The 13,067-nt window shown below is 51.1% G+C and overlaps 2 protein-coding genes and 1 pseudogene across 2 annotated transcripts; 2 read left to right on the top strand and 1 right to left on the bottom strand.

Moving 5' to 3' along the window:
• The first annotated feature begins 746 nt into the window (after positions 1 to 746).
• LOC120710799 (putative clathrin assembly protein At1g03050) lies at positions 747 to 2,405 on the top strand. The gene is made up of 3 exons (XM_039996375.1): positions 747 to 1,781; positions 1,836 to 2,114; positions 2,238 to 2,405. The coding sequence occupies exons 1-3, from the start codon at positions 747 to 749 to the stop codon at positions 2,403 to 2,405; spliced, it is 1,482 nt and encodes a 493-aa protein (XP_039852309.1).
• Positions 2,406 to 3,118: 713 nt separating this feature from the next.
• On the bottom strand, positions 3,119 to 8,033 carry LOC120708872 (annotated as a pseudogene).
• LOC120708873 lies at positions 8,022 to 8,629 on the top strand. The gene has a single exon (XM_039994294.1). The coding sequence runs from the start codon at positions 8,054 to 8,056 to the stop codon at positions 8,522 to 8,524; it is 471 nt and encodes a 156-aa protein (XP_039850228.1). The 5' UTR covers positions 8,022 to 8,053; the 3' UTR covers positions 8,525 to 8,629.
• The last annotated feature ends 4,438 nt before the right edge of the window (positions 8,630 to 13,067 follow it).

The following is a 13,067-nucleotide window of genomic DNA, read 5'->3' as shown; positions in this document are numbered from 1 at the left end:
CCACCACAACTCCGTGAAATTGGGTTTCACGTTGAAAATCATGCCACTCAATGGCATCGATTTCAACATGAAATCAAAAATCGTGAAATTGTAGTGGCATGGATCCAACTGACCCTATATTTTATTCTCTTATGGCCAGTTCATATGGCTACGGACTACTTTAGTAATCATTGCTATAAAGACCACCTTAATGTACTGCAGCCGATTCTCTCAAACACCAAGAAATCACGAGAATAAGAAAAGAAGCATATACCAATGTACTGGAGACGAGCAAAGTACTGGAGTACTGTACTGGACCCAAGTTTGAGACTTGAGAGTGTGACGAGTGTTGGTCGTCGGCCTGCAAGGTAAAAATCTAAACTTGAGATGAGAACTCGCGCCGCCGTGAGCCCAAATCAAGCCCTACCTCCCAGCCAGGCTAATCAACCAACACTCCGCGTTAAGCCGTCAACAAAAACCCGCCGCGAAGCACCGTTTCCTCGGTTAGCTAAAGCTTTAGGTTCCAACAGCACAACCACAAACCCTCCCGAACGGGCGAAACCCTCCCTGCCGCTCAGGCGACGACGCGCCCACCCGCCCTGCAACCGCCAGCCTCCGTCGCGCGCCTTCATATCTCCTCCGTTTCCTTCTCCCCCCATCCCCGACTCCACTGCAAACACCCTCCTCCATTCTTGCCCACTCGACCCCGGACATCTGCACCGAAGGCCCGAACGTCATCAGCTCAAGGAACCAGCTGCAGCGTGTGCATGGCGCCGAGCAAGCTCCGGCAGGCGCTGGGCGCGGCCAAGGACCAGACGACCATCGCGCTCGCCAGGGTGGGCGGCGCGGACGACGAGGTGGCCGCGGACGTCGAGGTGGCCATCGTCCGATCCACCGCGCACGGCGAGGCCCTCCCCGCCGACGACCGTCACGTCGCGGAGATCCTCGCGCTGACGCGCTACTCCCGCGCGCGCGTCGCCGCGTGCGTGGCCTCCTTGTCGCGCCGGCTCGGGCGGACCCGGACGTGGCCCGTCGCGGTCAAGGTGCTGGCGCTCGTGCACCGCCTGCTCGCGGAGGGGGACCCGGCGTTCGAGCAGGAGGTGTTCCTCGCCACGCGCCGCGGCAGGCGCATGCTCGACATGTCCCGGTTCCGCGACCGCGGCCGCGCGCGCTCCCGCGACTGGGACTTCGCCGCGTTCGTGCACGCCTACGCCGTGTACCTCGACGACCGGCTCAAGTGCCGGATGCAGGGCCGCCAGGGAGCCGTGGCCGGCCCGAGAAATCGGAGCGTCCACGGCAGCAGCTTCCACGACACCGCCGACGGGGCAGGCGAGGTGCACGAAGCTTGGCCGGCGACCGAGACGGGCACGGAGGATCTGGTCGCGAGGCCGCAGCAGCTGAAGCACCTCCTCACCCGGTTCATCGAGTGCCGGCCGACGGGGAAGGCGAGGACGAACCGGGTGGTCACGACGGCGTTGTACCGGCTGGTGAAGGAGAGCGCGGCGATGTACTGCGAGCTCACGGAGGTGATGGTCGTGCTCATGGACCGCTTCGCCGAGCTGGACACCCCCGCCTGCGTGCGCGTCCACTCGATCTTCACCAGCCTCGCGAAGCTGGTCGACGAGCTCGACGACTTCTACGCGTGGTGCAAGGCCACCGCCGTGTGCCGCCCGTCCGACGTCCCCGAGATACAACGCGTCAGGCAGAAGAACCTGGACCTCATGGGCGAGTTCATCCGCGAAAGGCTAGCGTCGGCCACGCAGCGATGCCGCTCGCCGCTCAGCTCGCCTGCTTCTACCCCCGTCAGCAAGTACAACGCCGAACCAAATGATGAGCCGGTGCCCAAAGAGCAGCAGGTTACCACTCGAGAGGAGAACAATACCGGCAAGGCTGCGGCGGCGGCTGAGCTTGCAGACTCGTTCGTCGCGGTGGATGACAAGATGGCCAACTTCTTCAACTTGGACGAAGACACCTCGCCGCCGTCCGGCGAGGAGCATGGCCGGGATCTGACATTGGGACTATTGGTCGGTTGCTCGGCGGAAGCGGCGGCGTCGGAATGGGTGGCGTTTGACGATCCATCGGAAGATTGGGAGACAGCTCTGGTGCAGTCGACGAGCAGTCCCGCTGCGCGGCGCGCGGAGCTCGGTGGCGGCTTCAGCACGACGGTGCTGGACGCCATGTACAGCCACGCGGCGGCCAACGCGACCCCGACAAACGCGCGGGCGTTCGCCGGAAGCGCGAGCAGCGTGGCGACGCAGCCGCTTGGTGCGACGGCGCTTGCACTGCCGCCAACGACTGGTGCAAACGCCGCCGGCACAAGGACTGATCCATTCGCCGCGTCGCTGGCGGTGCCTCCGCCGACGTATGTCCAGATGACAGACTTGCGGGCAAGGCTGCGGCTCCTTGTGCAGGAGCAGAACGCATGACAGCAGTACGAAAGGCAAAGGGCACCCTTTAGTTACAATCTGTTGTAAGATCGTGCGTCGTGCTGTTTGGGTGTTGAACTGTAACAAAATTTCAATTTGGAACACGGTACACGTTTAAACATTTCGACTACTCACTAGTAGTTAAGTTGATTTGCGCCGTAATGGAATGTTGCAAGCTTGCAGTTGTAGCGGGGCGATAGAGAAGACAGTAGCAGGTACAGTCCACCCAAAACTAATAAGGCTGACAAGATCATCTTGATATGTACACTTAAAACAATATATATGTGCTACAAGCTTGCTCTGCGAGATGCAGTTCCAGCACAATAAACAGAAACAATAAGGAGTTGCAAACATGTCAAGCACTTCCAGTACTTGCCGACTGCCGAGGGATGGTTGTGGACTGAATACCACAAAAGCAGACAGAGCATCTTCGCAACTGCAAGACCTTGTAAGATAAACACCAGAATTGGGATTGTTTCTGAGTAGGAAGATATCTTCATAGCTTGCTGATGGAAGTATGAATTTTATGAACCAATGAAGTCCAGGAGCAGACTTCATTGACAAAACTTGGAAGATTTGACCTGATTCACCTACTACAAACGGCAGAAGGGTTAATTGCATTTTTATAGAGAATTTTGGGTTGTCCAGGAGAGCGGCAGTGTTGTAATGATAGCAGAAATTATAAGTCCAATGCAAAGTACCAACTCGACAGCAAACTATCCATGGATAATCAACAAAACACAATATACAAGCTTAACACTTGACAACAACTCATACCTCTGAGGTAGTTGTGTAGTGTTCATGAGAAGGGGTACTACACTGTTGAGTTTGAGCAATCACTCCACATAAGGTTTGTGCTGCAAGTATTATAATCAACTGAAATATCATGCACAGAACAGGAATTAGGTGGAAGGAAGTGGCATGCTTCTGAAGAAGCTGCAAGAGCACCCTCTGTCTCATTGTCATATTGGGGACGATTCAACTCATTGTGTGGACACTGCTCCAAAGGATACTGGTGAAACTGACTTTCTGGTGCTGGCAGCTTGAAGGAGGCAGTCTCCCCAGGAGGGAAGAGATCATTAATCTCTAGATAGTCATCGACAACACCAATCCCAAATATCATGGGTGGATTCAAACATTCAGTATTCACATAGCTAGGGGATAGGCTGTTAGCAGTAGATACACCTGATTTCACAAGCCTCGCCAATTCGTTGCAGCAATAATCAGAGTTCATTTCAAGAGCTTGAGCCTCAGCTTCAGATATATCAGGGAGGCCAGGAAGCTGCGCAAGGAGGAAGTGTCTGTAAGCTCTCTTAGACATTCATGAAGTAACAGTTCTTAAAGAAGATCACAAAACGAGGTATAAAGTTTGAGAAAGCAAGTAACAGGTACGTACCGTTTCACTAGCACCTCCATTATTCGCAGTCATTCCAAGTAGCCCATTTATCAATCTCCTCCAATGAGATTACACCAAATTCAGTGGGATCACAGGCATCTAAAGCATCAGAAGCATGGTTTGCAGTAACCATTTCACTTCCATTATGTCTGAGCGTGTGAGCATGTACTTCATCAATAGCAGTAATGGAACTAGTACTAAACTCAAATGGTAATCCATCAGCAGAAGCAACAGTGAGCTGACAAGGTGGTTTGTTAGTAGCACCTACTACTTCTGAAGATAGACAAGGCATCAGAGGGAACACAGCTTCAGTATTTACATTGTCCCATTCTCCTTCGTTAAATGATGCTCCATAGTGCTCCCCTATTTTTGGTCCAAGGCCACTCTTCTTGAAGATTTTGCACAATACATATGCATCCTGCGTACACATGTTTCATATAGTAATTAAAGTGATGGACCAACTACAAGTCTACAATATATCACCAAGACAGCAATTCCTGTCAGGATATGTGCCACTAGCATACAAAGATCACATGTAAAGCATCACACACAGGCAATGCAGCACGGATACGGATACGCGTATCGGTATCGGAAAGATACGGATACGCGGATACGGCAATTTTCTAAAAAACCCGATACGCTGATACGTTTTACTATTTTTTAAATAAATAAATAATGGCACATATTAAATTTGTAAAAGCAGTAAATTACCTACTATCCTAGCGCTAGCGGCCCACTAGCCCATCTAAAGACCCAATGCTGATTTTTATCTTACCGGTCAAAGTCTCTCCGTGTTCCCAGACCCAGCACATGGTGGGTCCTACCAACCTTATCGCCTCCGCAGCAGTCATCTCCTCCCTCTGTTCATTTTTCTTCCACCATTCTATCGCCTTCTCTTTCTCATTTCCTCTCCTCTCTCGATCTAGATTCCGAGTCTGCGCAAGAGACATGACGGGGAGGCACGAAGCAACGGCGGAGCTCCCTCTCCGTGCGCGGAGGGTGCAAGGCGACAGCGAGGGCTTGCGAGCTCCCCCTCTCCTCTGCCTACCCTCCTCCTCTCCGCTCGGCGCGGACGGCCGCGGGCGGAGGCGGGAGGAGCGGCACGGGTGGCACGCGGCCATGGGAGGAGCGGAGCAGCACGCGGCCGTGGGCGAGCGGAGCAGCGCGGGTGGACTGAGCGGCGCGCGCGGCCGGCTCGTCGCCGTTGGATACGTATCCGTTCGTGCGTTTCCAGCGTCACTGTTGCAGGGATACGCGGACACGCCGTGGATACGTATCCCAGCCGTATCCCAGGCGTATCCGTGTCGGATACGTATCCGACACGGGATACGCACCCTCCCTGCCGTATCCGTGTTTCTGAGTCCAGCACACTTCAGATTGGTACTTCGATAATACAACAACAACAACAACAAATTGAGAATTCAGTCACTAAAAAAAGGGAGTCATCATTACCTTTGAGAAGCCAGCAACATCCAGTTCACTGTCTTCCATTCGATATTCATACATCACCCAATCAGTTCGATCACCTCTTGGTGCCTTGCCTTCATGAAAAATCAATGATTTCTTCATCCCCACAATGCGAGTATTAAGCACAATTGTTCTATCTTTCCCAGTAGATTTCCAGAATCCAAATGGTGTTGAACGATTTGTCCTAGAACAATTTGCATATTTCTTGTCACGAGGACAAAAGAAGTACCATTCCATATCTCTGCTTTGGAGACAAGATTTATCTACATGTAAACAACAACATCGGTATCAAGGAGTGATGGTTTCATTTAACATGAAAGAAAAGCATGCATTTGCGACTGTAAGCCAACATTTCGCATTGTCAATTTCAACAGATGAGAAAACAAACAGTTTTACACTGCAAATACCTGGAAGATCCCAGAAAGCGTATTTGTACAGCTCAACCTCTGATATAGCTTCGACTAGACCTGGGCATGGGTCACCCGACCCGAACAACCCGACCCAACCCGCCCGAAAAAAACCCGACCCGACCCGACCCGAGCTACGTGGCGGGTGGGCGCGGGCCGTATTTTTTGACCCGCAACAATCAACAGGCCGGGCACGGGCCGTGATTTTTGACCCAAAACCCGACCCAACCCGAAAAAACCCGACCCAAAGGCCAAAAAACCCGACCCAACCCGAAAAAAACCCGACCCGACATGCCCGCGCAGGGTGCACGGGCCAACCCGACCCGACCCGGTGATAGGTACGGGTTGGGCGCGGGCCGTCCTATGCGACCGGTGACCCGGCCTTGACCCGACCCGAACCCGACCCGACCCGACGTTTGCCCAGGTCTAGCTTCGACAAGCAGTTTCTTTCCCATGATTTTTCTTTTTAAGTAGTACGAACAAAGCTCAAGATCAGTTGGATGGAAGCGAAATCCAGGTGGAAGGGAAGTTTGTGCCATTATTGCAAGATCTCAACAAGGAGATCAGCAGGTATAGTTCAGTAAATGAAAGGAGTAGCCTTGACAGTAACTCAAGGTGAATTCAAGGTTCAATCAAAAAGAAAATTGGCTCAGTTTTCAAAAGGAAATTTGGAAGGAACAAAAGACAGAAAGGAGAGGGAAACCAGATCAGATTGACTGTTCGAGTTTGGAGTTGAGAGGAGAAGAGTTTGTCTCACAAGAGGAGATCTTTGTCCGAGTGGAAAGGAAGATGTTTCAGCACTCAGATAAAAGTATTGGGAGAAGGGGATCTTAGTCCAAGCACAGAAAGAGGTGTATCAGCACTTAGACAGCAGTATTCAAAAGGACGAATACCTTAGTAGGAAATATGTGCACTATGAAACAAACCACAGAATGAAAGCTCCTGTACCAGAACAATGAGAAAGAGTCATTGAGAAGACCCAAGCAAAGAGCAGTCTGAGCTGAGACACCCACCAAATTGCCGAAGAGCTTGGGTGGGTGAGTTTTTGACAGGGAGGACAACAGAACTTGAGTCTTGGCGATTATGTGGGAATAAACCCATCGCCGTTGACACGATCATGGCGACGGAGTGTGCGTGTGTTCAAGCCTGGTGGCGTGTGTGCGCGCCAGGGCGTTGTGTGTGTGCGCCGAGCGCGAGGTTTGTGCGCGCGGGCGTTGTGTGTGTGTCCAGTGCGTGTGTGCGCGCTGCGTGTGCGTGCGTCGTGCACGGATGGCTGTGCACGAGCCAGTCTGTGGCGCGCGTGTGATCGCGGGTGAGCGTGTGTGTGCGCGTGAACCGTGGTGGAGCTGATCGTCTGGCGATCGGGCGGCGGCGTGATCGGGAGCCGATCACGTGGATCGTTGAAGACCGGGTCGTGCGGGCGATCAGAACGGAGGAAGATGGCGGCCGTTGGAGCAGGCGCATTGGGCGGGAGCATCTCCAGCACGCGGCGAGTGCGCGTCAGAGCGCGTCATCTGCGTCGTGGCGAGACTGGCGGTCCGTGCCGGCGTTCTAGGCTAGGTGGTGGATCGTGGGTGCGTCCTTTGGGCTATATATGCCCATTGTACTCCGGTGATGAAGCTAGTGAGTCGAATTGGAGAGCGGTGTGCGGCACCGTGCGTTTGAGCGCGAATTCCTCTCGTGTCTACTGTTCATCTTCTTCCTCCCGCCATCCAAATTCCGCTGCGTCTGTGCGCTAATCCGAGAGGCTAGTTGGCTGGGGAGCTAAAGGGTGGTGAGGTGTACCTGGTGCGTGCCGAGTTCACGGGTGAAAAGCAGCCGGAGGGGTGACTTCACCATTGACCCCCCACGGCGGAGCTCTGTTCGAGCAGAGCGGCGGCGATCGAAGCTCAGGAGGATCTCCAACAAGTGGTATCAGAGCCGGTTAGTTCCAAGGGGCAATGTCGTCCTCGCCACGGCGCTCGGCGACTCCACCACGTCAGCGATCGCGCGGTCCTTCTCTATCGAGGAAGCTGCGGACGCGCGAGGTCATCGTCAAGCGGGTGGTCGAGCGGGTGGCGACGTCCGGCTCCGTGAGCTATCCGGTGCTAACGCCGGCAGGCTACACGGCGTGGGCGATCAAGATGGAGGCCATCCTCGACGCGCAGGGCCTCTGGGAGGTCGTGTCTACGTCGAGCGGCGCCGAGGTGGACGCACGGAAGAGCAAGACGGCGCGGGCACATCTTCTTCAAGCGCTACCGGAGGACATCTTGATGCAGGTGTCGACCAAGCCCACGGCGCAGGGGGTGTGTGAGGCGCTGAAGACGCGATTCGTGGGCGCGGATCGTGTGCGGACGGCGCGCCTTGCCACGCTGAGAGGGGAATTCGACTCCCTGATCATGGCGGACGGCGACGCGCTGGACGTCTACGCCGGCAAGATCAGCGGAATGAAGGCGAGCTTCGCGAGTCTCGGATCGACGCTCGATGACGCAGCGCTGGTCAAGAAGCTGCTCGACACCGTGCCCGACCGGTTGTATCCGGCGGTGGCCGGCATCGAGCAGTTTTGCGACGTGGCGTCCATGCCGTTCGAGGAAGCGCTCGGGCGGCTCAAGGCGTTCGACGAGCGATCAAGGCGGCGGGCTCAGCTAACGGGTGCACAGGCAACGTCCGGTGGTCAAGGCGGCGAACGGCTTCTGCTCACGGAGGAGGAATGGCGGGCGCGGCGCAAGGCGAAGTCCAGCATTGGCAAATGCTTCAATTGCGGCGTCCGTGGCCACTTCGCGCGCGACTGCCGCAAGCCGAAGAAGGAGGTCGTCATGGCGGCCACGGCGGATGTCGGCGACGAGTCGACCGAAGCAGCTCTCCTCTGAAGAGTCCGGCGTCGGTGGCGCTGGGATCCGGCGTAGGGCGCTGGGTTTAGGGGGTGAATGTGGGAATAAACCCATCGCCGTTGACACGATCATGGCGACGGAGTGTGCGTGTGTTCAAGCCTGGTGGCGTGTGTGCGCGCCAGGGCGTTGTGTGTGCGCGCCGAGCGCGAGGTTTGTGCGCGCGGGCGTTGTGTGTGTGTCCAGTGCGTGTGTGCGCGCTGCGTGTGCGTGCGTCGTGCACGGATGGCTGTGCACGAGCCAGTCCGTGGCGCGCGTGTGATCGCGGCTGAGCGTGTGTGTGCGCGTGAACCGTGGTGGAGCTGATCGTCTGGCGATCGGGCTGCGGCGTGATCGGGAGCCGATCACGTGGATCGTTGAAGACCGGGTCGTGCGGGCGATCAGGACGGAGGAAGATGGCGGCCGTTGGAGCAGGCGCATTGGGCGGGAGCATCTCCAGCACGCGGCGAGTGCGCGTCAGAACGCGTCATCTGCGTCGTGGTGAGGCTGGCGGTCCGTGCCGGCGTTCTAGGCTAGGTGGTGGATCGTGGGTGCGTCCTTTGGGCTATATATGCCCATTGTACTCCGGTGATGAAGCTAGTGAGTCGAATTGGAGAGCGGTGTGCGGCACCGTGCGTTTGAGCGCGAATTCCTCTCGTGTCTACTGTTCATCTTCTTCCTCCCGCCATCCAAATTCCGCTGCGTCTGTGCGCTAATCCGAGAGGCTAGTTGGCCGGGGAGCTAAAGGGTGGTGAGGTGTACCTGGTGCGTGCCGAGTTCACGGGTGAAAAGCAGACGGAGGGGTGACTTCACCGTTGACCCCCCACGGTGGAGCTCTGTTCGAGCAGAACGGCGGCGATCGGAGCTCAGGAGGATCTCCAACATATTAGACCAACCACAACTCCTTCACATTCAACTTCAAGGCACTATGAGCACCAGAAATCCAGTGAGTTAACTTGTATCAAGTGAAATACCGTAACTTTACACTGAATATGAACCAGAAGTAGCAAGAAAGAAAGCAGAGGTACTCTTCGCGAACTCCAGCAGACATGACAAGAGTCAGGATCCTGAACGAACAGTGCAATAACGGCATCAACATGTTTGGATATGGAAGAGGAGGAACCTCAAAATAAGACATTTCTAAATTTGCTAGCTGAAATCATTGCACGGTCCTAATTAAAACGTCAAAGCCAACAGACAAGCCAAATCAAAGTATCTGACTTGTACTCTTGAACTCAAATTATTAGAACTATCATCGTTAGAACACGAGTCACACAGACGCATTCTAAGACAGTGCCATTGAAAGCTTAATTGATTATAGATAGAAACCGTTGAATCAAAAAACCTGCCATAAACAATGGAAGCAAAACGGTACCCTAAAAGCACACGGCTACATCGACTGATTCCACGCCTATAGTCAAAAGTACCGGATGAAGATTGGTTTCACACCCAGATCAACTCAAAACTAAAGAACCAAAACTTGCATCACACACACATACCCCTAAAATGACCGTGTGATTACTAAACCATGTCCACTTAGAATTAAACCTATCAGACACAACATCTCAACCGTTCTACCCATACCTAGGTGTGCAGGTCGCCTACACTCAAGCTTAGATCCCCATCTCCACGCAAGCCACGCTACGGACTCAATAACCCACCCAAATCACCGGAAAATCGGACAAAAAAACACCCTGGAACCATAGCGCGAGACAAGTCGATCAGAACCTAGGGCTCAATCGGTGAAGCTGAACAGATACAGCGAGGTTTTTGGGATCAAAGATCTTTACGAAATGGAGGATGGGGAGCCAGGGAGGAGAGGACGCAGGGAAGAGAGGAAGGGAGTGCTCACTGCTCGGCGCCGCCGTTTCGTCAAATGGAGGGGGTGCGGGGCAGGAACCAAGGCGCGGCCGGGCACAAGGGTGTTTTGGCCGTGTTTGGAACTTTGGATCGGTCCAGTAGAATTCTAATTCTACGAACAGTGCGCGTATGTTTTTCGATAGCAGAATTTCGTATGCATGGAGTACTAAATAAAGTTTATTTGTGAAATTTTTTTAGAGATAGGTGTAACTTTTCGCGACGAACCTAATGATGATAATTAATCGACGATTGGCTACAGTGATGGTACAGTAATTATCTAATCACGCGGTCAAATATCTCATTAGATTCTTCAGCGTTCCTAACGCAAAAGTTCTGGAGTTAATTTTGTAAACCGACTTTATTTTACACCGTAATTAGCGGTCAAAATTGATAAAATTTCATTGTTGTCTTCATTATTTTTTTAGAACCTGTTGTCTTTATTATTTCAAAAATCTATTATCTTATTATTTGATCAATAAAAAGATCTTCACGTTCGCTCTCCAGATTTTCTTACTCCAAACCAAATGGGGCCTTTATAACGCGGAGTGAGCCTGACATTCTGAAAGTGGGGCCTGGTAGGACTTTTGAGGACTTGTGGGGGCCACCGCGGGTCACAAGGAGGCTTCCCCTGCAAGGATGCAATTGAGGGGTTGTTTAGAAACAGGGACTTTAAAAAAGTCCCAGGGACTTTTTAGTATTTAGAAGTATTAAATAAATATTAATTATAAAACTAACTGCAGAACCCTGGGGCTAAACTGAGAGACGAATCTAATGATGTATCTTAATCTATGATTAGCGAATGGTTACTGTAGCATCACTGTAGCAAATTATGAATTAATTAGGCTCATTAGATTCGTCTCGCGAAAAAGCACTCAGCTGTCAAAAAACATTTATAAACAGATTTTATTTAATAATATAAAATAGTAAGATTCCTTTTGATGTGATAGGGACTTTTGGAAAAAGTACTGGAGCCAAACAGGCCCTGACTTCCTTGCTCCGGTCCTCCAGTCCTCCTCCACGGGCAGGAATTGGGAAGAGGATTCTGTTTTTTTTCTCGTTTACGCCGAAGTTGGGTGTCATTTGGTTCGTTGGTTCGAAAAAAAATTATTTGAGAGTTTTTTTTTTTATGTCAGCGGTGAATGAGCCACAGAGACTTTTATGTCGAATGGATGGATGGCAATTTGGCATCAAAGACGTGTTCATGATGCTGTATAATATTTTGTAGTGACTGTCGAGAGACTGATCTAGGTCGGCTCTAGAAAAACATAATGCGTACGCACGCACCGAAAAAAAACCCTGGTTTTTTTGGTATGAGGCAGAATGGGAATGGTGGTTATATTTTATATGGCAAGTGTTGGAAGTGTCGTTTATTTTCAATGGTCAAGTGTGTGAGCAATATCTGTTCGGTTGGTTGTGGCTGGTGACTGGTGCTTATTTATTATGAGATAAAAGTACTGCTGGCTGGCTGGTGCTGATTTGGTGTGAGAGAAAAATAATATTAGTTGGTTGCAGCGAAAAAGAGTTAGATTTGTGTAGTGCGTACGTGTGTTTGTGTGAGTGTGCATGTGTTGTGAGTGCCTGCGTTGTTTGTATTGTACTGTGTAATCTAAAAAAAATGGTGTGAGCAATTATATTTTCTCTTCACCGAAGTGCTATATTATGAAAAAATAGTGATGGATAGATTTGATCTAGGAGTTTAGACTCGTACCTGGTAGAGATAGTTTGAGCAGACTTATTGTATTTTTTTCCATACTAGGAGTCTCGAACATTAACTAGCATTTTTTTAATATTTGGAATAAGAAGCTAGATGTTGTCTTCTTCCTCTCCTTTTCCATTTGAGATGGATCGATTTCGCTTTAAAGCGTAATACTCCGTGCACGTGTGTTACCTACAAAAGTCCACATAATACTTGCACTCGGCGATGGATTCCTCCGAGAAATCCAACTCACGGATCACAAGTTCAACACGTCTACTCATGCGGAACAATAAAGCGACTGTGGTGACATATTCCAAATATGTTATAGCTAGTGATCACCACTGTTTGCCATGTTGTTTTCCTAAAACGTATGGAAAGCGTATAGCGTCATGCCATCATGAAACTAAATGCTGACACATACTATATATAGTTTTTAGCTATTCAAGATTAGTACTTTTTAAGTGTAAGGTTGAAATTGTTACCTTTGCACAATCTCAAAGTTACACTTTTGTGATTGGATATTATATTTAAAATTTAGATGGAATAAATGCAATAGATGATGATGATTGAAATTTGAGTATTCTTTGCATTTATTCGGGTCCATTTTACCATCCTTTGAGCTTTGACGTTATACCATCCTTTTTATTACCATACATGTCAAAAATGGCTTCGGCTTCTTTGGTGGAGCGGGTCCGTCATAAGTGAAACAATTCGGGTCTGTTTGGGAGGGCTTCGGCTCCTTAAAAATGACTCCGGCTTTTTTGGTGGAGCGACTTTTCTAGTAGAACTAAAGCCGTTTTGAAAAATATTTGGCAAAACAGCCCCTCCTAATTGTTTAATATACACAAAAAATATTAAATGACTATGCTACCCTTGTCTTTTTTCTATATTCCTTTTTTCTTTCCTTCTTAGGGCCTATTTGGAACAAAGAATTAGAAAATAGAGGAATGAATTACAATATTATTTTTTAACATGCTGCACGGGAGCTCA

This window comes from Panicum virgatum, chromosome 5K, assembly GCF_016808335.1.
Source record: "Panicum virgatum strain AP13 chromosome 5K, P.virgatum_v5, whole genome shotgun sequence".
In the NCBI taxonomy this organism is placed as follows: Eukaryota; Viridiplantae; Streptophyta; class Magnoliopsida; order Poales; family Poaceae; genus Panicum; species Panicum virgatum.
The sequence above is the reverse complement of the archived record's forward strand: the minus strand, read 5'-3'. Positions and strand labels throughout refer to the sequence as shown.

Coding starts and splice junctions, on each gene's coding strand:
- LOC120710799 (XM_039996375.1), top strand. CDS start 747: ATGGCGCCGAGCAAGCTCCGGCAGGCGCTGGGCGCGGCCAAGGACCAG. Junction 1,782..1,835: donor GCTCGCCTGCTTCTACCCCC/GTCAGCAAGTAC, acceptor AAAGAGCAGCAG/GTTACCACTCGAGAGGAGAA. Junction 2,115..2,237: donor GCAGTCCCGCTGCGCGGCGC/GCGGAGCTCGGT, acceptor GTGGCGACGCAG/CCGCTTGGTGCGACGGCGCT.
- LOC120708873 (XM_039994294.1), top strand. CDS start 8,054: ATGGCGGACGGCGACGCGCTGGACGTCTACGCCGGCAAGATCAGCGGA.